Consider the following 26,193-nt stretch of genomic DNA (forward strand, 5'->3'; position numbering starts at 1 on the left):
TCATAATATTTTATTTTCCCCCAATTACATGTTAAAACAATTTTTAAATGTTTATTAAAGTTTGGAATTTTAATTTCTAGCCTTTTCTCCCTTCCTTCCTCCCTCCCTGAGATGGTAAGCAATCTGACATAGGTTATACATGTGCAATCATGTAAAACATCTCCATGTTGGTTATTTTGTACAGGAAGGCTGGAACAAAAAAGAAGAATGAAAGAAAGGAAAAAGTGAAAAATAGTATGCTTTGGTCTGTATCCAGACAATATTAGTTCTTCCTTCGGCGGTGGATAATATGCTTCATCATGAGTCCTTTGGAATTGTCTTGGATCATCGTATTGCTGACAACATCTAAGTCTTCGTACAATATTGCTGTTACTGTGTACAACATTCTCGTGGTTCTGCTCACTTCACTTTGCATCAGTTCATGTAAATCCAGGTTTTTCTGAAAACATCTTGCTTGTCATTTCTTATTGCATAATAGCATTCCTTTACAATAATACACCACAACTTGTTCAGCCGCTGCCTATTCATATCCTTCAGCTTCTTCGGCTATCTTTCTGAGTACTGCCTATTCATATCTTTCATATTCAGCAATTGGGGAATCCCTTATATTCTTATAAATTTAACTCAATTCTCTATATATTTGAGAAGTGAAGTCATTATCAAAGAAACTTGCTGTAAGTTTTTCTCTCAGTTATGATTGCTATGTATTTCCCTCATTCCAGTTTCCCCGTTTATCCTTCACTCTCTCTGCTTTCATCCTGTCCATTCTCAGACATGTTTTGCTTCTGACCACTGCCTCCCCTTAATCCATCCTTCCTTCTTCTATTGAAAGAAGGTGGTGGAACTCCTTTTTTGGTTTTCCACTTTACTCCCTGGAGGCCATGTAGACAATGAGGTCTACTACATGGTTGCTATAACCATACTCATCATCATACCAAGAAATGAGCTTGACAAAATGAGCATTGAGTACAATACCAGTGCCAGCATCAAAGGTGGAAGACAGAGTATTACTATTAAAGCCACAGGATACAACCTGATCCTCTGTGTAGCCCAAGATGCCCTTCAAGGGTCCCTCTGATGCCTACTTCATTCATGCTTTCTTGATATCATCATATTTGGCTGGTTATTCCAGGCAGCAGATCAGATCTACAACAGATACATTGGAAATAGAAGTATAGAAGGCCATACCTGTAAGCTTCCCATTAAGATCAGGTATGACCATGCCTACAGCCTTAGCAGCACCAGTGGAAGCAGGGATGATGTTTTGGGCAGCACCATGTCCATCATGCCACAGCTTACTAGAGGGGCCATCTGCTGTCTTCTGGGTAGCAGTAATGGCATGGACTGTAGTCATGAATTCTTCCACAATGCCAAAGTTGTCATGAATGACCTTGGCCAAGGGGGTCAAACAATTGGTAGGGCAGGAAGCTGTAAGGGGCGCTGACCACCACGCCATCTGGGACGCCACACTGACGGACATCAGGTAAACTGAGTCTGGTGCAGGGAAGGGTGAACAAGATGGCGCTGGAAGGAACAGCCCCACCCCTGGTTTGTGTCTGTTACTATAGTTCCAGCTTGTGTTCATTACTATAGTTTCAGGTTTGTTTGTGTGTGTTACCATGGTTCATTGGGATGGCTGGCAGAGACTATATAATCACAGTGCTTACTTGAATAAATAGGAGTTGCTTCATGACCCGCTCTCCTGCCTCATTCTTTTACTCGCGAGCTCCACAGGAGGATGAGCAGCCTGCTGGTCAGGCATAAGACTTGTTCCTCTTGGTAAGCTATGCCGTCACAATAGCAGGAAGCATTACTGGCAATCTTAAGGGAATTATCGTATTTCTCTTGGTTCACTCTCATCACAAACATTGGGGCATCAGCAGAAGGGGCAAAGATAATGACCCTCTTGGCTTTACCTTTCAAGTAAGCCCTAGCCTTTTCCATGGTGGTAAAGATTCTAGTGGACTCTACAACATACTCAGATCCAGTATCTTTCCATTTGATTTTGGTGGGATCCCACTCCTGGAAGATGGTAATGGTTTTTCCTTTCATCACCAGCTTCTCATTCTCAACCTTGGACCTTGAATTTGCCATGGGTGGAGTCATATTGAAACATATAAACCATGTAGCTGAGGTCAATAAAGGGGTCATTGACAGCCATGATGTCTACGGCACCTGAGGTGAATGCAGCCCTGGTCACCAGGTGCCCAATACGGCCAAATCCGTTGACTCAAACCTTCACATCTTGTTTCCGTGACATGACTGAAGCAGTAGATCCTGTCACAAAGCTTGGGAGAAAAGCCCTGTCAGTGTCCCTTTTAAAATGTAGCAGCTAGAACTGAGCACCATATTCCAAAGTTGGACTGGACATTATGGCACTGTCCTCTAGCTATTCCCTATACAAGACACTTCATCTCCCCACTCTGGCCATTTCCACTAGCTTTCTCTCATGATTGGAATTCTCTCCTTCCTGATATTTGCTTCCTTTAAGACCCAGCCAAAATTTCATCTTCCTCAAGAAGCCTTTCCTTGTCCTCCTTCACCTTAGTGCCTTCACTCTGCCTTTCTCTTTCTCTCCTTTCTTTCTTCCTTTCTTTCCTTCTTTCTTCCTTTTTTAGTTACTTACTCACTCACAGAAGCAGTTAGTGATACAGTGGATAGAACTCTGGGCTTAGAGTCAGGAGGAGTTCAACTTCCGCCTCAGGCACTTGCTAGTTGTGTGACTCTGGACAAGTCATTCTCCCTCTGTTTGCCTCAAGTGACTCAACTATAAATGGGAATAATGATAGCATCTATGTCTCAAGGTTGCTGTGAGGATCAAATGAGATGATAATTGTAAAGATCTCTTAGCACAGTGCCTGACACATAGTAGATACCACATAAATGCTTATTCCCTTACTTACCCTGTCTTGCTACAAATATGGACTGTATTAAACATAGAAACCTCACCAAAAATCTCAACCCATAATATTAAGCCAATGAGTGCAACAAGAATTTCTCTAATTTATTCTGAATAAATCATGTTTACATATAATTGTTTTCATGTTGCCTCTCCCATTAGACTATGGGGAACTGGGAGCAGGACTGTCTTTTTCCTTTCTTTGTATTCCCAGCACCTAACACAGAGCCCAAAATAAAGTGCTTAATAAATGCTTTTGACTAGACTCTTCCTTCTTTGATAGGGATATTCCATTTCTGTTAAAAGTTTCCTCATTCTGAAGCCTCTCTAATGTCTGGGATTGTTGCTAATTCTGGTTGTTCTTGGTTTTTGTTATTGAATGGAATTGACTCTGAACTCTACCAAGTTCTTCCAAGCTGGAACATCTTCGGGTCTAGGCTTAATAATGAAATAAATATGTCATTGAAGGACCAGGCTACCTAAGTCAAAGAGTCATATCACCACATTGGCCTCAGAGTACTGAATTTTTCAGCCACAGAAACTCTCAAAGACTATCTAACTAAGAAGTCACAGAAAAGTTGTGATCTTCCTCAACAGAGAAAGCACCTCTACCATAGAAATCACAGATCTTCAAGGCAATGAAACATTATCTTCACAATTAGTAATTATGATAATATAATGATCACGTTGTCACTATTAATGTTGTTTATAATGAGGATAATAATGCAACCTAGAGTTACATCCATTTTTTATAGTAGCTACATCACACTGTGGCATGAGGTATTGAGCTTATGATCTCTGAGATTTTCTAGACATGAATTGCTATCAAGTCAGGTCTTCCCCAATCCTGTATTTACATAGTTGGTGGGGGGGAGGGTAATCTTAGTGAAAGAGTTTACAATTTTTGAATTCCATTAAATTTCATCATGTTGATATCAACTTTTCATCAGTTTATTGAAATAATTTTAAAGTCTGATTTTACATGTTATTACCTTTTCCCAGACCAGGGGAATCTGAAAAAGTGGTTAATTTTGGCAGCAACATCTTCATCCAAGTCAATGCAGAAAAAATGCTGAAGAAGATAGAACCAGAGACAGAATCTTAGTGCAGCCTAGGAGCTACTTCCATCCATGTTGATGTTGATCTATTCATCAAAACTTTCAACTGTGAATTCATACAATTATATTATTTTCTAATCCATATTTTTCAATTTTGTCCACATGAGTATTATTAGATAATTAAGCCCCAACCATGTTTCACTTCACTTCCTTCTTTTCATATACTTTCTCTAAAATCTCTTTATCAATTGCCTTTCTCCTTTTTCTCTTCCCCTCCCACCTACAGTTCTAGAACCACTAACTATGACTAAATCATGTTGCCCATCTTCCCGGGGAGGGTTTATTAACCTACTACCCTGTGGTCCCATTCACCATAGCTATGGCCTTTCAGACAGTAGTGCCCATCCCTAGTCACTACATCTGTTGTTTCCTCCATTAGAATGTGCACTCCTTGGCTCCTTGAATGGCAAAGACTATTTTTACTTTTAAATCTGTGGACCCAGCACTTGGCATGGTGCTTGGCACATAGCAAGCACATAAGAAATGATATTTCATGTGCATACCCTTTGACTCAGCAATATCACTTCTAGGACTGTATCCCCAAGCGATCATAAAAACTGGAAAGGGTCTCACATGTACAAAAATATTTATAACAAGCCTCTTTGTGGTGGCCAAAATCTGGAAATCAAGGGGATGCCCATCGATTGGGAAATGGCTGAATAAACTGTGGTATATGAATGTAATGGAATACTATTGTGCTATAAGAAAAATGATGAACAGGAAGACTTCAGAGAGGCCTGGAAAGACTTATATGATCTGATGCTGAGTGACAGGAGCAGAACCAGGAGAACTTCATATACAGCAACAACCACAGTGTGCGAGGAATTTTTCTGATAGACAATACTTCATTGCAATGCAAGGAATTAAAAAATTCCCAATGATCTCTTAAGGCAAAATGCCTTCCAAATCCATACAAAGAACTATGGAATTCAATCACATAATGAAGCAGGTCATTTTCTTTTGTATTATGTTTTGGCTTGTTTTATAATTTCTCTCAATCATTATAATTCTTCTGTGCAACATGACCAAGATGAAAATGTATTTAATAGGAATGTATGTGTAGAACCTGTATAAAACTGTATGCCGTCTCAAGGAGGGAGTGGTGAGGTAGGGGGGAAGGTAGGGAGAAGGGGAAAAAAATCTAAAATATATGGAAGTGATTGTAGAATACTGAAAGAAATAAAAACAATTTATTGGGAAAAAAAGAAGTGATATCTCATTCATTCAAAAATATAAAAGGAAATGAAGTGAGTTTGACATGATGGGTTCTCACTAAACCTTTGCTAGCTCCTACTGCTCAGCCCTTTCTTTTGTATGAGCTCATGAACTATCTGTTTAATAACTTCTTCTAAAATTACGTCTTTTCCAGTCTGCTGTGGTTCAATAGTTCAGTCATGTCAGAATATTTGTGGCCCCACAGACTCCAGCATGCCAATACTATCAATCAAGTTTTCTTGGCAAAAAGATGAGAGTGATTTGCCATTTCCTTCTGCAGTAGATCAAGGCAAACAAAAGTTGAATGATTTGCCCACAGTCTTATAGTTAGTGTCTGAGGTTGAATCTGAACTCGTCTTCCTTACTCCACACCCAGCGCTCTACTGACTGAGTCATCTAACTTCCTCAAATTTATTTTCCCCTTATTTTATGAAAAACAGCAGAGAAATTATATTATGTAATTTTTTATGCTCATATTCTTGAACCTCGTAGTACCAGGACTAGGATTTTATCCTAAAGAGATTATTGACAAAACAGAAGAAAAAAAAATTTAACACCTCCTCAAAAGAAAATTCTCACAGTTCAATACGTAAGAGAAAAAAAACCGGATAAAAGTTAGATGGCAAGTGACCAGACAATGGTTGAATTAATATATATATATTTCCCATACTTACCAAGTCCTAATGGACGAGCTCCAGAAGCTCTAAGTCTCTAAGTTACAGCAATGACACTCTAAGACTACCATGTATTATGGTACACTATAGTTACCTGTGTTTATGTCTTATTCTTTCATTAGACCATGAAAACTTACCAGTCGTGTGATCCTGGGCAAATCACTTAACCTCTGTTTGCCTCAGTTGTAAAGCAGAGATAATAGCACCTACCTCTCAGAGTTAATATGAAGAGCACATGAAAGAACGTTTATAATAGCACTTAGCAACAGTACTGAGCATATAGAAGAGGCTATATAAATGCTTACTCCCTTCTGCCCCATACTAATAATCTCCCCAAGAAGAGAGAGACTACATGGTAAATAAACTTTATCACCATGAATGTCTAACATAGTATATGTACATTTTTGTGTTGTGCAGTCATTTCAATTGGGTCCAACTCTTTGTGACCCCATTTGGGATTTTCTTGGTAAGATACTGGAGTGGTTTGCCATCTCCTTCTCCAGATCATTTGACAGATGAGGAAATTTAGGTAAACAGAGTTAAGTGACTTGACCAGGGTTAGACAGCTAGTAAGCGTCTAAGGCCAAATTTGAACTCAAAAATATGAGTCTTCCTGACTCTAGATCCAGCAGTCTATCCTCTGTGTCACCCATGCTGCCCAATTCTGCACAAAGTAGGTTCTTAACAAATGTCTGTTGAACTAAATTGAATTGGTCCTCAGCCAGGCCTTCTCATTTTCATGATCCTGGCCGTTAGAATATACTGTCCCAATATAAAAAAATCTGTTCTTTAGCTTTTAAATTTGAAGTTAACCTTTCTTACCATCTGATTCCTCTTCTAGTGGTTTAGCCATTGAGGGAAACAAATAAATCAGAAAAGGACTCTGGAGACTTAAAGATATTTTCTGAAAAATACAGGCACCCAGTATGCATTGTTGTCTAAAATAACGAAATGGTTTGGACAAAAGCAGCTTCTTTTTTTTCATGGGTAATTACTATAACCTTCAGCTTTATCTACTCCTGTAGATGGTCTAAGTTTATCAACAAACATTTATTAAGTGATTATAATATGCCACACTGGAGATACAAAGAAAGGCAAAATCACAATCTTTGCCCTTGAGGAACTCACATTCAGATAGGGGAGACAACATAACTGTTTTTAACTCTTAAACATTTTCATAATAATTTCCCTAACAACCAACAGTGCAACCTAAGTCCCTGTTGCATCCACTTTATTTAACCAGTAACCAGTGGTTACTGAATAATTTCTTCTCCAAGGATTTGCCAAGGCTAAAAAAAGCCATAAATGGAGTAGAAGAGCTGTGAGAGAGTCATAGCCAGCAGAGGAGTTCAGAAGCATTCCAGGAGAGTATAGACCCTCTCCCCTTCTCTTTCTGGTCTTTCTTCTTCCCTCTCCAAAATCCCCCTTTCCTATTCAAAGTGGGTGGGGGGAAAGGGGCATTCATTCTGAAACTAGCAGTATGCAATCAATTTCTAGATTACTCTAAAGGAAACGTGTTCTGGCTTCTATCTGTTCCTTAGAACATGAAGATAATGCTCTGGATTCCAAAGCCAAATGTGATATTTAGATAAATACCTAATAACTCACTATTTTAGTTACATCTCATCATTTCCGTATGAAAAGGTATAAAATACACCTTAGAAGTACTGTTGGAATCTATTTGGAAATAGAGAAATTTTGCAGAAATTCTAAATAACTCATGTAAAATTTTAATAGCAACTTTCATTAAAGGATATTGGCAAATGTTTCCTACTGTAACGTATCACTGATTAAAAAAATCCACCTGTAAAAAAGGTACAAGGAATCTCTTTTAAGGAGAAAGGAAATGAAATAGATTAGAATCACAGAACCATGAAGTGTTAGAGCAAGAAGGAACCTTAGAGATTTTCTACTCCTGCTATCATTTTATAGATAGGGAAGCTAAGGTACAGTGAGGAAGAGTCACTTATTCAAGATACTTATAACCACCCATTACAAGATGATCTTCCTTATGTTAAGGCTACAAGACTGACCAGCAAACTAACCACCCAAAAGTGAGATCATTTGGAGCATCAGAAACAATAGAAGGTAAGTTACACCACACAGTTGGCTTTATTCTCTCCTTTGCTCTTAACCAGCCTTTTCTCCTTATTTCTGACATCTCTTCAATATATTCTCAGTACAGACCAACACCAAAATTCTATTGCAGTTGGATGAGTAACCATTTCCCCAAGCATTGGGGTAGGGGTAGGGGTGGGAGAGGAAAAGGGAAAGGAAAGTGATGGAAAAGATAAAAATATAGTCCTGTTGAACTAGGAATTCGGGGACACAAGAATTCTTGCTGTGCCACTAGTTCACAGAGGGAGGGGGTAAATTAGAACCGATTTCTATGCCTCAGTTTCCCCACCTATAAAATGGGGAAATTGGACCAGATGATATCAAAGGTACCTTCCTACTCCACTATTTTATGATGTTATTATATAAAATCAGTAAGCTGAATTCCTGCCTGACTTGTCACTTGATCCAGACTGCCTGAGCCTTGGCAAGATAAGACTGGATAAAAATAAGCCCTAGAATCTACCCTTCAGGTTATCAGGTCAGCTTTTTAGGATTTCAGCTTTGCATCCACACCATTGGAGTTTAAAAGATTTTAAAGAAAATAGGTACAAATGACTGTTTCTTTGTTTGCGAAAAAGGTTTTAAATGGGCTCTCCAAGGACAGTTTGTGAGCTATAAAATCCAATACTGCTTTAGTATCGTAGTTTTAGAACTGGATGGAACCTCAGAAATATCTAACAGCCCAACACTTTTCATTTTACAGATGAGGCATAGAAAAGCTAAGCAACTTACCCAAGATCCCATAATTAGTAAGTGCCAGGGCAAAGATCTGAGCCCAGCTCCTATGACTCTAAATTCTCAAATACCAAGGTCAGACCTGCACAGAGTCAGAGTAAGAGGGTACAATCTGAGCATAATTTAAATGTGGCTTCTACCCCCAAATTTCTCGATAAGGTTCTCAGCAATCACAGTCCAACCCCTTTTAAAAGCACAGCCCCCTCCAGCCTCTGCTTAAGCGCCCCTAGTGTTGGGGCACTCTACTATTTTGGCAATTTGCTCTCCTTTATCCATTTTCCCTGGCAAACCAAGGGACAAAGTTCAACAGCATCTCTTCTCTATCCCCCAAATCCATAAATACAAGAGAATGTAGACTCCAGCAGCAAACAGGCTCCATCCCCTCTAAAGACCATGATCCCCATCCTCCATCTCTGCAATGCAGCTGGACCTTCCTGTCAAAAAGCACAGGATCACTGTTCAGAGTAGTGAGTGACCTCACTACTTTTCAAAACAGTTCATTCTATTTTTTTTAAACAATTCTGATTCTTAGAATAGTCTTTATTGAAGCTAAATATCTCCCTGTAACTTCTGCCCATTGGCTCTTATTCTGTCATTTGAAGCCACACCAAAGAAGAATAATTCCTCTTCTATATGAGAATTCTTCAAATTCTTGAAGACTATCATCACTCACACACACACACACACACACAGACGCACATCTTGCAAAAGGCCTTCAGTCTTGTTTTCTCCAGACAAAATAGAATCAGCTCCTTTGGTGATCATATCACATGAATCTATATTTCCATCCTATCTTGCCTGAAATACCCACCAACAGAGTCACTCCATTAATTTAGACATTAACAGGATCATCTCTAAAAGGACACTATATAAATATCCATGTGTTACTTAAAAGGAGTGTGAGAGCTGAGAGAGGTAGAGGAAAGGTCTTTTGTCACTTACCTACTCATTTAATTGCCCAGATTCATTTATTAGTTTATTTAAGAATCCTAATCCTGAGGGCAGGGAATATAGAACAAGGAAGTTTTAGTGGCAAAGAAAATGTATAAATGGATCATAGAACACTGTGGTACATGAACAGGAGTAAATTACCCTAGATGGGATGTCACAAAGGTTACGCTCTCAACATAATAAAGTTGAGTCAAAAAAGAAAACTCCATTGCAACTGATTGGGCACTGAAGGGTGATATAGTAACCACAAACGAAAAGTAAACTGCCAAAAACAAACTTTAACTTCTTTACAATTTCATCTATCCCTGGTACAGGTCTTCTATTTTTCATTGCAGAATGTAATGATCACTGAATTGGTTCCCAAATATTTCACTAGTGGTGTAACCTTAAGCAAGTGATTTAAATTATGTAGCTCTCAGTTGCTTTCACATATATAAAAAGAGGGTACTGGATTAGGCAGTCCTCAAGGTTCCTTCTAACTGTCAAATTCTGCATTTCAATTAGTTAAGAGAATGGTAAAATGATGAAAGGAAGGAAAAAATAACTAGGCATTAGCTATTTCCAGTCCCAGAAGACCAAGTCAGATGCTGCAATCATATTATGAAGAAGAAACTGACCTATCAAAACAAATAATGTCATTGAGATACATTCTCCCCTTCTGACTTGGAAAGACACAATTTGGTCCTCATATACATCAAAGCAGAGAAAGGACATTAGAGTGGGAATCATGAGAACTCACTTCAAATCATCCCGGCACTAACTAACTAGTGGTGTGACCTTGGAGAAATCATGTCACCTCTCTGGATCTCAGTTTCCTTTCCTGTAAAAGAGAGTTGGACTAGATTATCTCTATGAAAAAACCTTTTCTCCATCACCACCCTCTAGATTCTCCCAGGCTTTTAATGAATTAATAAGCACCTACTGTGTGCTAGGCATTGGGGATACAAAATAAAAAATTAAATAGTTCCTATCCTCAAGAAACTTGCATTCTAGTTAGTGAGACATCAATTAGATATATTAGTAGATATATGCTATAAATAAAATGTGTAGTGCGGATAAGTATTTACAAAGCATATACAAAATAAAGAGGAGCAGCTGGGTGGTGCAGTGGATAGAGGACCACTGCAGGAGTCAGGAGGACTTAAGTTCAAATTTCTCCTCAGATAGTTGACACTCACTAGCTATGTGACCTAGTTCACAGAGCGGGGCATTTTCAAGGACACAAGGGATTCAAAGAAGTGAAGGTGAAGTGCACTTTAGGCATAAGGGACAGCAAGTACAAAGATCTGGAGATGGGATATGGCATGTCATTCATGAAAAGCTTGGGTCATTCCTGAGGTATAGTTTGACTGGATCATAGACTACTTAAAAAGAAGCAATGTATTAGCAAGGCACTTTAATTATTCAATTGTCATCACAATCTCTTTCTTAGTTTCTTGGTAAAGGTTTTATCTGTGCTCAAGAGAACACGGGAAAAAACAGTCTTTGGGCATCAGAAAGGAGCCAGGGCATAAACCTTTGAGATGGGAGTGTGGTGTGTAAATCCCACCTTCCCAGCAAGCTGAAAGCATTCACTCCTTCCTTAAATACTCCTAGATTGCTTTGTCTGGATTTCTCCTTTACTCTCATCACACAATTCTTTGTACTTATCCATGTACATGTCTCCTCTCCAAAGAGTATAGTTCCTTGGGTACAAGGACTAGTTCAATTTTTTTCTTTTATTCACAGCCCTTGCACAATATCTTTAATATAGTCGATATTCAATAATCACTTGATTGAAGCTAGCTAATACATATTCATATTCTAAACATGTATTTATGGATTTTAATGTGATGTACAGTGTGTGAATTCAATTTAATGCAGATTTTTAAGTGTCTACTATATGCCAGGTACTGGGGTAGAGGCTAGGGATACAAATATGAGATTTTTATTGCTTGGTCATTTGGGGGATTTCCTAGATAAACAAAAAAAGATACATGAGGATTATTCAAATCATTACCATATTAGAGAATTCTTCTTTGGCTTATTACATGACCAGGAACAATCATACCTATTGGCCAAGTGAGTGGCTCCCCGTAGGGCTCTAGAAATTACATCCTTCTCCCCAAAATCCCTACTTGAACTGCCACACAGTCCAGTGTGACAGGCAAGGAAGAGATTCACTCCTTTGAATTATAGAATCTGGTTACCAGAAGATCCCTATTGAAATGAAAACATCACTCAACTATTCCACTACCCACATCTTCCTGCTCTGCCTTTACTGATGATTAAGTCCGTAAGTATATGGATATTCTTGCTTTCCATTGAGATTCAATCCCCAAGACAGGAGAGAAAAGCAAAAAGGGAAGAGGAAGAACAGATGTGGAGATCTGGAAGAAGGAAGAGATGGGAAGATCTCAAATACAGACCCTCTACATCACAAATTTGCTTCTGGCCTGTCCCATGGATGCCTATTCCTGAGACAGTGAACGTGATTCTCCAGTCTCTTTTCCATTTATATGTTTTTCTTGGTAACTGCATTCTAGTCACAGTTCTTGCACTAATTCTCAGACAAATCACTCTCAGACGCTTTTTGAGCCTCAGTTTTCCTATCTGTAAAAGGAGAGGTTTAGACTAAATTTTCTCTAAGGTTCCTACCAGCTTTAATGTTCTGCATTTTCCCTATTGAGTTTCTTTTGATTTCTATCTTTACTAATTTCTCAAGATTAATCCTATGCTCAATGAAACTAGCACTGGGCAGGTGTTATCCCAATTCAATTCAAATAAATATGTCTTACAAGTCTACCCTTTCCTAAAGTCCATCTCATCATAGAATCGATGTGACCTTGGCTTCTTGAAAGCCTGACAGCAGACTTCTATCTCTGGGAGGTCCTACCAACTTAAAGAAGGATTCAAGTATGAGCCTGGTGATGGATCATACATCCATTCTTCAAGGATCAGTCTAGCTAAAGTCAGAAAGATTCAGCACCATGTTAGCCATGAAATAATAAATGTGCAGCCAAAGCAACTCTCAACTAATTTGTAGATAGCATGCGAACTCATAAGATTATGGAATTATCAATTTAGAATTTAAGGGACTTCAAAGGCCATCTAGTCTAAATCCTTCATTTTACAACTGAGGAAACTGAGACTCAAAAAAGGTTAAGTGACTCTTCTAAGGTTTATGTCCGTAAAGAAAATATCCAAAGCAAGAAATTCACAAATTCTTGAAGAAATGAAATGTGTACAATGCAAAGTAATCCACTAGGCATACAGCAGAAAAATAGCACAGTTCCTGGCCTCAAGGAACTTAAAGTCTATTAAGAATCATACAATATGTGAACAAGTATGACACAAAGTAGGATGTGATGGGGACAAAAGGAGTAATCCAGACACAGTATTCTAGAAATATTGGAGGAGAGGGGTATAGATTTGTACTGAGAGGACAAAGGCTAACAGGGGAAGTCTGGAAGGGGACGGCAGGGGAAGAGATTACATCAGAGGAAAGTCCCAGAAGATAGAAGAGATGGCACCTGATCTAAATCTTAAAGATATGTATGTGTATATTATATATAAATATATATATATGTGTGTGTATATATATGTATATACGTATACGTCTTAATTTCCATTTCAAAGAACATCCTGCCTAAGTGTACAAAGGTAGGAGACAGCGGATTTGAGGGAACAGTTAAATAGTTCAACTTGGTTGTATGAAATAAGGTAGAAATAAAAGAGCCAGATTATAGAGGGACTTAAGTGCCTGCTAAATAAAAGATTTGTCTTATCTACTAAGCCATAGGAAGCCACTGGAGATTTTTGAGCAGAGAAGAAGAATGCGTTAAGAAGATAATTTTATCAACACTGTGAAGGATGAATTGAAGGAAGACAAAGAATAGAAGTTGTGGGCAGAGAGATGCAGATGAAACATAAAGTTTTTTCTGTTCTGTCCTCAAAGGGCTGACAACCTCATTAAGCAGGAAAAAACCTATACAGTTGAAATAAAGCAACAATACAAAATAATATCATCAAGCATTCACTAAGCACCTCCTTGTGTTGTAAGTATATAGTTAGTATATGATTAATTGCTCAGATCAATAATACAGACAATAGGTGATGATATGTTCTTAACTCTGACAGACTGACCCAAAAAATAGAATGGAAGAAGCTATCCTGCCCAACCAGACTTCACTGACTTATTTCCGGTTGCGAGGTCTCTCTACCAACCCAAAGGTACAGATGGCTGTATTTGCAATGTTTCTCATTTTCTATACCCTGACCTTGATGGGTAACATCCTCATTGTCATCACTATCATCTATGATAGGCGACTCCACACCCCCATGTATTTCTTCCTTAGCAACTTGTCCTTCATTGATGTCTGCCACTCTACTGTTACAGTCCCCAAGATGCTAGTGGACACCTGGTCTGAGGAGAAGCTCATCTCCTTCAATGCTTGTGTGGCTCAGATGTTCTTCTTGCACCTCTTTGCCTGCACAGAAATCTTTCTCCTCACAGTCATGGCTTACGATCGCTACGTGGCCATCTGCAACCCACTGCACTACATGACAGTGATGAACTGGAAGGTGTGTGTGCTGCTGGCAGTAGCCCTCTGGACTGGAGGAACTATCCACTCAGTGGCCTTGACCTCCCTCACCATAAAGCTGCCCTACTGTGGTCCTGATGAGGTTGACAACTTCTTCTGTGATGTACCCCAGGTGATCAAACTGGCCTGCATAGAAACCCACATCATTGAGATTCTCGTTGTCTCCAATAGTGGGGTGATCTCTGTGGTCTGTTTCGTGATACTGGTGGCCTCCTATGCTGTCATCCTGACGTCTCTGAGGAAGAGGATTTCAGCAGGCAGGCGCAAGGCCCTGTCAACCTGTGCAGCCCACCTCACGGTGGTCACACTTTTCTTGGGACACTGCATCTTCATCTATTCCCGCCCTTCCATCAGCCTTCCCGGGGACAAAGTGGTATCTGTGTTTTTTACAGCTGTCACTCCCCTTCTAAATCCTATCATCTATACCCTGAGAAATGAGGATATGAAAAATGCCTTGAATAAGCTCACAGGCAGGAAGGAAGGGAAAGAAGAAAAGTGAAAATTATTCGTAATTATGCTGTTGGCTTCTCAACCAATTATTCAACATTTACTGAGAAGTTATATGTGCTAGTCACTGAGGAGAATAAAACAAGGAATGAAATGCTTTCTCTGCCTTCAAATAACTGATACAGACACAAAAAAATCATGTTAGAATGTAATAGGTGCTTAAAAGTACAGGGTACCCAGTTTGGAGGCAGAAGAATTCACTCTCTGTTTGGGGAATCAGGCAAAAGAGATTGAAATGATGGGCAGTATTAGGGTTGAAATAATAGTATGAGTCAAGTGCAAGTCATGTCATCATTTATCCGATGTCATGGTCTTCTTCAGGAACAAAGGATGAACACAATCCTGTGAGTAGATGCAGCTGGCTGAATGCTAGCTGGGTAATTCACCTCCTCCTCTCCTATCTGCCTTTCCCTTCCCCTTCCTTCTCCTCTCCAAAGGAAGGTAAATTTGGGGTTTTACTGGCCCCTTTCCTCCCCTCTCCTCCCCTCTCCTCCCTTCCCTTTCTTTCCCTTCCCTTTCCCCTGTCTTGTCCTCTCCCAAAACCCGAAACCTACTGCACTCTAAAACTGAGACTCCAGTGGGCCCCTGCCTAATGCCTTCTCTGGACCCTCTTAGCTTTAGAGTGATTATCAGTAGTTACTGTTGCTATTTCCCACCCAGCCTGATGTCTTTCTTTTTCTTGACCTCATTAAAGGGGCCATGCCCTGGTTACTTCTTACACAGACCTATTCAATGAATGGGTGTTGCCTCACCCTACGTGGGTACCTGGCCCTTTAGGCCAAGGTCTCCCAGTGCATCCTGGGCTATCTCCACTCATCCTGAGCAATACGAGGTCACTGGAATCAGATGGCTCTGGAGGAGAAGTGAGGCTGGTGACCTGCGCAGCCCTCCCTCATTCAAAGCAAAGTCAAGTGCAAGTCATGTCATCATTTCTCTAATGGTGTGGTCTTCTTTGGCACTGAGGGGATATGAGTTTCAGAGTTGATTTCATCTTGAAAGATGAGAAAAGAGGGAAAGTCTAAAGGAAAAATTAATTCTATTAATTAAATGAGAAAATATTTGACCAGGGAAGTAAATAAATGCTATTTTTAAACATGTGTACATATTATGAATATGGCAAGATGTTAACAGCATGAAATTAATTTACAAATGTTTCTGGAAGAATTATGTTAATGAACACATATAATATTTAAATGCACTCCTAAAGGCAGGAGTTAGCATGTATCACCACTACTTTCTTCCCTCTGAATCCAGGGGAGACAGTTTGAGATCCAGAATTCAAGATTTAAGTAGGATTGTAGTGGGAAGTCCTAAAATCCTTCATAGAGGTAATACTGGGTTCTCAAAAATCCTGTCTTTAGTATTGGAGGAAAACTTCTGCCAGCTATTACAAATTTGTAAAGGATCTTAATACAGGCCAGGTGATGGACCATATTCCTATCACTGAAGGACCAAGTTAAGTAAGTTGATGGGATCACTGGCCATGCATGGAGTAATAAATTCTTGAGTCACAAAACTTTTTAAAGGTTATCTACTCTATCTACCATACCGTAGAGGTTCTAATTTGTGTCAGTGGGAAAAATGTTCACAATGATTAAATTTTCCAATCCTTCAAGTATTAAAGGGACTGGAACTTGTAAAGTCAACTAGGGTCTAGATATTCTGTTATCACCAATCCGACAGTAACCTAGGAAACTATTTCTATAGAATCAGTAAAAACATCTAATTACAACAGAAATGGAAATAAAACAATAGAAACGTTACTAGCATCCATCCATCTAATACTTACCTCTCCAATCCCCCTTCTCTAGTATAGTCTAGAAAGGAAGCTTTCCTTGCCTTTAGGTTCTCATCTGTAAAATGGGAAAAGCAGTACAAAATCTCTGCAGCCTAAAGTACTACTGTAGAAAAATTGGCTACATAGTTTATGTCTAAAGATCTAATTGATTATCTGCTCCCACTGATGGTACAGAGAACAGAGTGCTGGGCCTGGTATCAGGAAGCTTCATTTTCCCTAGTTCAAATCTGATCTCAGACATTTACTTGCTGAGTGACCCTAGAAAAGTCACTGAACCCTGTTTGCCTCAGTATCCTCATCTGTAAAATGAGTTGGAAAAGGAAATGGCAAAGCACTCCAGTATCTTTGTCAAGAAAACCCCAAATGGGGTCATGAAGAGTCAGACATGACTGAAAACAACTGCTCTTAGCCACTCATTGTTAAAACTCTTGGGCCTTTACTCCACCTCCCTGCTGGCAGTTCTCTGCAGCCCCTGCATGACATTAACAGACCCTGAAAGTCTAACAACTCTGCTGACTCATATCCAACTCCTAGCTTGGCCAGCAGCCTGCTCCTCTAGCCCATCTGGGACTCCTTTCTTAGTCAGTGCCATTACTCAAGACTGGCAGCCATACTTACCACATGACTCTTGTACTTTCTCTGTACCCTATCTCTTTTCTCTGATGACATCCTAAGCACTGCCAGGACATTTCATACAAATTAAGCCTCAGATTCACTACGATCAAGACTGAGGCCTCAGGAGAAATGTAGCTCTTATTCAGATAAGCTAGTGCTTTCTACAAAGAGAACTTAGGACTAAGTTCGACCTCATTCAGCCCATGTTCTATAAGGTTTAAGGGGGACAGATGCAGTCCAGACAGAAGGGCTCAGGGGCCTTAATCAAACAGCCCAAAGACCTCCACAAGAAAAATTATGCCTGAGAACAGGGGCTGAAAAAATCCCCTCCCCATTCCCACTCCCAGAGGGGACTTGTATTTGACATTGGGATTCAGACAGAGCTTAATATTGGGCCTAAGGCCAGTAGCTGGAAAGATTCCCAGAAAAAGACTAAGTAAGTTTGGTGGGGGAGGACAAGTAGTCTGTCTAGGAATTCAATAATTCAACAAGATCAATTTTGATTATAGGAAATTTGAAAGTTTTTACACAAATAAATCTAATGTAAAGGCAATAGATAACTGAAGAAAAGTCTTTGCAATAAGTTTCTCTGATTAAGATCTGATTTCCAAGATATATAATATTCAGATTTATAATAGTAAGAGCCATTTGCCTATTGATAAATGGCCAAAGGATATGAACAGGCAGTTTTCAAAGGAAGAAATCTAAGTTATCAACTATCACATGGAAAATCACTCTGAATCACCAATAATTAGAGAAATGGAAATTAAAGCAACTTTGAGGTTCCATCAAACACTCATCAGTCTGGCAAAGATGATGAAAGAGGAAAATTAAAACTGTTGGAGGGACTGTGGGAAAACAAGTGTACTGAGGGTGAAATTGTAAATAGGTCCAACTATCCTAGAAAGTGATCTAGAACTATGCCAGAAGGTTACCAAACTATACATACCTTTTGAGTCAGCTATACCATTTCTAGACCTATAACCCCCCAAAAACAATTCAAAGAAAGAAGAAAAGAGATCTATAGGTTCAAAAATAAGTATAATAACTCTTTTCACTATAGTCAAAAATTGAATGCTAAAGGAGTATCCAGGTGGCAAGGGATAACTATGTGGCACAGTGGATAGAGTGCTGCCAGACCTGGAATCAGGAAAACCTGAGTACAAATATGAGCTCAGACACTTACTAGCTGTGTGACCTTGGGCAAATCACTTACCCCTGTTTGCTTCAGTTTCCTCCTATATAAAATGACCTGGTGAAGGAAATGGCAAACCATTCCAGTATCTTTGCCAAGAAAACTCCAAAATGGGGTCACAAAGAGTGTAGAACAACAGTAAAAAGGAGTATGCTCCTTTTGGGGAATGGATAAACACATTGTGATGTATGAAAAAAAGGGGATATTATCATGCCATGAGAAATGATGAAATGGACCCTTTAAAAGGAAACTGGGAAGACTTCTATTAACTGATACAGAGCACAGTGAGCAGATCCAGGAGAACGATTTACACAATGATAACATAGAAAAAACAACTTTGAAAGGCTTTAGAATTCTGATCAACACAACAATAAACCACTATTCCAAAAGAATGCCGATGCTACACACAACTCACCTCCTGATAGGGAGCTGATAAACTTATAATACAGAAAGAAACATACATTTTCAGTTACAACTAATTTGGAAATTTGTTTTACTCTCTATGGATATATCCAGTGAGGGAGTCATTTTTTGGCTTTTTTTTAATTTGCTTAGTGGGAGTGGAGAGAAGTTTGTCAGAAAAACAGAGGAGAGATATAGGACATTAGCTAGAGAAGACAACAGGGTCAAGTGAAGGTCTTTTGGGTTGTTTTTTTTTTTTAAATAGGAAAAATCTAAGCATGTTTGTAAGGAGTTGGGACAGAAACAATGGGTAAAGACAGATTGAAAATTAAAGAGATGAGGATGAGAGAAGGGCCAAGTACCCAGAGGAGACAGGAGAGGATAAATACAGGGGTCAATCTTGGCAAAAAAGACCGCCTCTTTCTCTGAGACTGGAACCAAAAAAAAGAGTGGGGAACAATTTTGGGAGGATCTGAGGTATAGGAAAGGAGAAAAGAGGTAACTCGTGGTGGGCTCAATTTTTCTTGGCAAAGTATGAAGCAAGATCTTCCACAAAGAGGGAGAGAGAAGGAGAAAAGAAGTTTGGAAGACTCGCTGTGGAAAGGGCAGTCAATCGGAAGAGTAAAAGGATAGGAACCCAGCAATAAATGTCCAGTTAAGCTCAGATAAGACAAATTCATAGTGAATCCAGTCAACACATTTTATGACTTCCCTTGGCAGTTTTGAGAAGCAGAGAAGACTGATGATGAAGGTAATCTAAGGGTTTTACAGAAAAGGATGAATTGTGATAGGACAGGTAGGGAAAAGATTCAGTGATAGACAGTGTTGTGTAGATAAACTGGCTAATTACAGCATCAAGATTTCATTGGGAGAAAGGGGAAGCCAGAGCAAAAGTAATGACTTGGGAAAGCAGCCAGGAGAAGCGCAATAAAGCATAGACTTATGAAAGAGGAGTTGAAGAGAAAGACACCAGAACAAGGGATTTAGGTCAGATAGAGGAATTTCAGAACTCTGCATCATGGAGTAGACTCTGAGTAGTCATTCATAAACTATTTCCCTCTTACCTTACTCCTTACCACATACTCTCCAGTCTAATGACACTGGCTTCTTGACTGTTCCAAAAATAAAACATACCATCCATTTCTTGGCTCTAGGATCATTTTTTTCTGACTGTCCCCCATGCCTGGGATGCTCTCCCTCCTTTACTCTAACTGCTGACCTTCCTGACTTTTTTAAGTTCCAAATAAATTCCCATATTTCACTGGAAGCCTTCCCTAACCCCTCTTTATTCCAGTGCCTTTCTTTAGTTATTTCCTATTTATACTGTATGTAGATTGCTTTGGGCATATTTGTTTGCATATCGTCTCCTCCATTCTCTTATAAGCTCCTTTGAAAGCAGAATCTATTGCCTATGCTTGTCTCCCAGCACTTAGTACAATGCCTGGCATGTAATTGGTGCTTAACAAATGTTGATCAATTATTGATATAATTTTGTTCTCTGTTGGTTCTCCTCCTTCCTCTTGACCTCTCTTCAGTTAGAGCTGGAAAAGACACAGAGATCACTAGTCCAACAGGGCAGCTAGGTGTCACAGTGGATAGAGCACTGTGCCTAGAGTCTTAAGTTCAAATCTGGCTTCAGACCCTTATTAGCTATGTGATCCTTGGCAAGTCACTTAACCCTATTTGCTTCAGATCCTCTGAAGGAGAAGGAAATGACAAACCACTCCGGTAACTTCTTTGCCATGAAAATCCCAAATGGGATCACAAAGAGCTGGATGTGACTGAAAGGACTCAAGAGCAGCAATCCAACTCTTGTTTTGCCAATAAGGAAACTGAGGCCAGAGAGTCACAGTAACTTCTCAAGGTCATCCAGCTAATAACAGAGCTGAGACTCAAGTCTAGTTCTCTTAATTCCTAGAATCTAAAAGCTGGAAGTCGCCTTAATGGTATCTAGTCTAACTCATAGGTTGTTGTTGTGTTTGTCCTTCATTTTCAAAGAGGACCATGACATCAGGGAAATGATGACATGACTTGCAGTTGACTTTGATTTGAGTGAGGAAGGATAGTATAGGTCAGCAGCCTCACTTTCTCCTTCTGACCCATCTAGTTCTAGTGACCAGATATTCATCAGGATGACTGGAGATGGCCCAGGATGAATAAAACAGAGATTAAGTGACTTACCCATGATCACAAAGCTAGGAAGTATCTGAGGCTGGATTTGAACTTAAGATTTCTGGACTCCAGATCCAGCATTCTGTACACTGCACCACCTCACCAAAATCTCATTACTGCATTGGCCAGGAATCAAACCCAGGTCAACTGCTTGGAAGGCAGCTATACTCACCACTATATCCAGAACCCATAACTGATCCCTTCAACAATATTCCCAACAAGTAGTCAACTAGCCTCCGTGTAAATTTTTACTACTTCCCAAGACAGTCTAGAATCAGGGCTCTATTTCTATTATACTAATTCCTGCAAGTCAAATTGCTATTAATTGAAAACCCTCTAAGACCCTTAGAAGGGTAGAATCCCCATGAAGATTCTGTAACTATTTCTTAAGATCCATAAAAATCAGGCTATCATAAGGTCATGAAATATTCATGCTTCCACTTCATTTCTATCCTTGGGTCTACTCGACAAACATATTTAACTGCTCTATGCCTCAGTTTCCTTGCCTGTAAAATGAGGGTGTTGAATAATAATAATAGCTAGCATTTATATAGGATTTAGGCTTACAAAGCACTTCACACATATGATCTCATTTTATCCTCATAACAATCTCTCAGGGTAGGTGCTAATATTATCCCCATTTTGCAGATAAGAGAACTGAGATAGAGAGAAGTTTGTCAGCTTGCCCAAGGTCACACCACTGGTAGTGTCTGAGATGACAGGTCCTGGTACTCTATCGGTTGCATCGTTAGATGATCTCAAAGGTTGCTTCCAGAAAAATAATCTCATGACTCCTAAAGTCAGGAATGGCTTTATTAAGAAAATGGGACAGCAGAAAACTACTTTAAAAGACAGGTGGGATTTGGATAGCCATAGCAGAGGAGAGTCTATGCATGTCAGGGTTGCTCTGGATAAATGATTCCTTCTGAGGTACTTTTATTAATTTTTTTCATTTAACAACTATGTAATGGACTCCTACTATGTGCAAGGCCCTCTGCTGGGTACTGGATGGGATAAAAAGCTGAGTAAGATAGGGTATGAGATTATCCTAGATGATATCTAAACCCTTTTGCACCTCTAAAATAAGTAGGGCATTTGAAGAAATATGAGCCTGCAATTCTAGGAAATCAACCTAAATTACTTGCTCATGTGTCCATCAAATGAAAGGGGCCATGGCCCTCTTTATGCCAATAATACATAGGGACCTTGGGAGACATGCATCAGTAGCATTCTTCTAAAGATATATGCAATATATGTTTTGAGGAGTTTGTTTTGCTTTTTTTTCCTAAGAGGGGAGAGACAGAGACAGAGAGATATTCAGAAAATGACAGAGAGAGATGAAAGGGAAGGAGAGAAAGGAGGAAGGGATTGAGGGAGAGAGGAGACAGAGAATGGGACGGAGGAGAAAAGGGGGAGAGGAAGGGACAGATAATAATAGGATGGGGGGAAAGAAAAATAGATAATTTTGTAAGAAAAATGCTTAGAAGAGAACAAAAGTACACCAGAAAAATCAGTTGGAAAAACTCTGAAAATTTCATGGTGAATTTGTTTTATATTTGAAACAAAAGCACCTTATACAAAATAGGAATCCACAATTTTGTTTACTCTTCCGTTAAACTGTTTATATGTAAATGTCCTTTTATTTTGTGCTTGGTAAGTTCAGAATAAAAGAAGTTGAGCAAGCAAAAATGTATTCAAATTTCATTGAACATAATTAGGAATGAAGCTCTTGCATTAGATGCTCCGTTCTGTAGAGACAATGCCCAACAGATTAGCGTTAACCTGTCTTTCCATCAAATAGCGAGTTAGTGTTATATATAAACATATAATACAAATGAGATATAGAGGATTTAATTAAAATGTCTGTTTTCTTTCCTATACTGGCACATCTTGAGAACTGACTCCATAGGAATAACATTTCCAGGATTGATCTTACTTGCCCTCATATTTCCCTACTCACTAGTCTGTGGAGAAGTCAAAATACTCTTTGTTCCCTACTGCCACTACCAGATTCTCCTACTACCACCATCACACAGAAATTTTACTCCTCTGAGGTTCATCCTATGCAAATTTGTCATCCAATCCAGAGCCTAGTGACATTTGTATACTGACCCTAGGACATTCTCCCTCCTTTCTCAATAAGTTTGGTGCCTTGGCAGTCTCTCTTTCTACCCTACCTATTGCTCTCATACTCTAGAACTTCAATATAAATGTTGAAGTTTCCTCAAACAACCTCACCTCCCAGTTCCTCAATCTGCTCAGCTCCCATGTACTACTCCCTACTCCAAATCAGCTATACCTGAGGATAGTTATACCCCTCTTCTTGTCATCATCCACAAGTGATCTCCTTCCATGTGCAAGAACTCTTATCTATTTCCCTCATCTACTTACTATACTTTATCATCCTATCTCCCCTATGTCTTACAACTCGATGCTATTATTAGGAGTTCTTTAACATGAAAGTAAAACAATTGTGAGAGATGTTAAGATTAAAGGTGTGATGATGCCTCTTTATTGGCTCTCCCCATCCTATGGTTCCTTCTCTCCCACCTACAAACAAACACCTCCAGATTTTCTCATCCAAAAAACAAGAACAAAAGAAAAACCCCTCACTAGATCTTACTATTTCTGTCAGCTATTGCCCCTTGTCCTTTCTTCCCTTTTCAGATAAACTGAAAAAGCTATCTGGATTTGGTAACCACTTTCCCTCCTCTCACTCTCTTCTAAAAACCCTCAGCAATATATATTCCAGCTTCGTCAACTCAACTGAAGCTTCTTCTCTAACATTACCAGTGACGTCATAAGAGCTAAATCTAATTTCTCCTTCTTGAACTTCATCCTTCTAGACCTATGGTGAATTAATCCTCTTAATCCTCTATTGGTTTCAATGACACCATTTATATCTTAGTTCTTCTCCTGCTTCTGACTGCTTCATCCAAATTTCCTTTGCTGGATCTTCATCCACATCATACTCACTAACTGGTTTTGTCCTGGATCCTCTTTCCTTGCTCTATAATCGCTCACTTGGTAATCCGATTATTTCTCATGGGTTTAATACTCAGTTCAATGAAGATGATGTATAAATGTATATATCCAGTCCTAATTTCTCTTCTAAGTTACAGCCACATGTCACAAATCACCTACTGAACATTTCAAACTGCATGTCCCATAGGCATCTCAAATTCAACAAAATCCAAACAAAACTCATTATCTGTGCCCTCTCCCAATAAAAACACCTTTTCCAAACTTTCCTCTTACTTAGAAGATTTATCCTTCTAATCATCTGGATTCACAACCTCAGTGCCATCTTCTCAACTCCTCATTTTCATACTCCCCACATATCTAATGAGTTGAGAAACTTTATCATTTATTTCCTCACAACATACTTTATATTCCCCTCCTCTACAATTGTGCAACCACCACGGAAGTTCAGGCAGGCCTTCATCATCACCTCTTGCCTGGACCATTTAACCACATCATTTTAATTAGTCTTCACGCATTAAATTTTGTCCTCTGTCCTCCACCCAGGGACCAGAGTGATCTTCCTAAAGTACAGATCTGAACATGTTAGCCCCTATCCCTACTCAATAAAATCAACTAGTTCCCTATTACATTCATATCAAATAATAATTATATTTGGCATTTAAAGTTCTTCACAACTTGATACCTTCCTATCTATACAGTTTTCTTATACATCAGTCCCCTGCGTGAGCTCTATTGTCCAGCAATACCGACATACTGGCTTTTCCTCATACACAACATTCTTCTTACATCCATGTCTCTGCATGCTGGAATGCTCTCTTACACTACGTCTCTTAGAATCCTTTGGCTTCCTTCAAAACTTCAAGTGCTGTTTCCTCCAGATTTCGGTCCCTTCCCTTCTAAGGTCACTTTGTATCTACTTTGCATGTATCATACATGTATATTACACATGTGTATGTACATATGTGTGTAAGGTCACTGTGTATCTACTTTGCATGTATCATACATGTATATTACACATGGGTGTACATATGTGTATTGTGTAAGGTTACTTTGCATGTATCATACATGTATATTACATGTGTGTATATATTACATATACATACATGCACAAACACACATCCCTATGGACAGCTAAGTGGTACAGTGTATAGAATGCTGGGCCTGGAGTTAGGAAGACTCATCTTTGTGAGTTCAAATCTGACCTCAGACACTTACTAGCTAAATCACTTAACCATATTTGCCTCATTTTCTTCATCTGCAAAATGAGCTGGAAAAGGAAACGCAAACCACTCCAGTATATTTGCCAAGAAAGCCAAATAGGGTCACAAAGAGTCAGACACAAGTGAAAACAATTGAACAACAATAATGTATACCTATATATGTACATGGTATCTCCCATATTGGAATGCAAACTCCTTGAGAAAAGAAAATATATTTGCTTTTACTTTGTGTCTCCAGTGTTTCACATGGTGCTAGGTCCATTCATTCATTCAACAAACATTCAACTTGCTAATGATTAAACGCTGGACAGTGGAAAGTGTGTTGGATTTGGAATCTAGGGATCTGATCTTATTCTTACGACTTGTGTGTCCCCACTTAACTATCCTGGGCCTCAGTTTCTCATCTATAAAATGAGAGGACTGGACTAGATGTTCTCTGAAGTCCCCTCCAGATTAATATATATGATCCTATGAATTCAAAATAATGACTGCTTAACATCTTTGCCTGTTTTGGGAAGTTGGTAGTGAATTTAAGTCCCATCTCCAAATTTTACTGGTTCCTACAATTACACTTTCCAATGGCCAGACTCAAAAGCTTTAAAGCTAGGGAAAAAAACCTTTTTTGTTGGTAAGTCATTTTTCAGTTCTGTCCTACTCTCTATGACCCCATTTAGGATTTTCTTGGCAGAAATTCTGGAGTGGTTTGCCATTTTCTTCTCCTGCTCATTTGACAGATGAGAAATTGAAGCAAAGAGTGTTAATTGACTTACCCAGAGTCACACCGGTAGTAAGTATCTGAGGCCAGATCTTCATAATTCCAGGCCCAGCACTTTGTCCATTGTACCACCTAGATGCCCCAGAAGGAACCTTAGAGGTCATTTAATCCAACCTTCATGCTTTACAGTTGAGGAAACTGAGGGTCCAGAAAAATTAAATGACCAACCCAAGTTCACACAGGTAGTTAGTAACAGAATAAGAGATTTGAACCCAGGTCCTTTCACTTGTA

At 39.2% G+C, this 26,193-nt stretch overlaps 1 protein-coding gene and 1 pseudogene across 1 annotated transcript; one reads left to right on the plus strand and one right to left on the minus strand.

Annotated features, from left to right (window-relative positions):
- Positions 1 to 1,123: 1,123 nt before the first annotated feature.
- LOC140514134 (glyceraldehyde-3-phosphate dehydrogenase-like) lies at positions 1,124 to 2,161 on the minus strand (annotated as a pseudogene).
- Positions 2,162 to 13,847: 11,686 nt separating this feature from the next.
- Positions 13,848 to 14,792, plus strand: OR4E1 (olfactory receptor family 4 subfamily E member 1). Its single transcript, XM_072623945.1, has one exon. It carries the CDS (start codon positions 13,848 to 13,850, stop codon positions 14,790 to 14,792), a length of 945 nt encoding a protein of 314 aa, XP_072480046.1.
- The last annotated feature ends 11,401 nt before the right edge of the window (positions 14,793 to 26,193 follow it).

The sequence above is a fragment of the Notamacropus eugenii genome, chromosome 7 (genome assembly GCF_028372415.1).
Source record: "Notamacropus eugenii isolate mMacEug1 chromosome 7, mMacEug1.pri_v2, whole genome shotgun sequence".
Lineage (NCBI taxonomy): Eukaryota > Metazoa > Chordata > Mammalia > Diprotodontia > Macropodidae > Notamacropus > Notamacropus eugenii.

What these genes read in the sequence shown, in the direction of transcription:
- OR4E1 (XM_072623945.1), top strand. Translation starts at nt 13,848, where the DNA reads ATGGAAGAAGCTATCCTGCCCAACCAGACTTCACTGACTTATTTCCGG.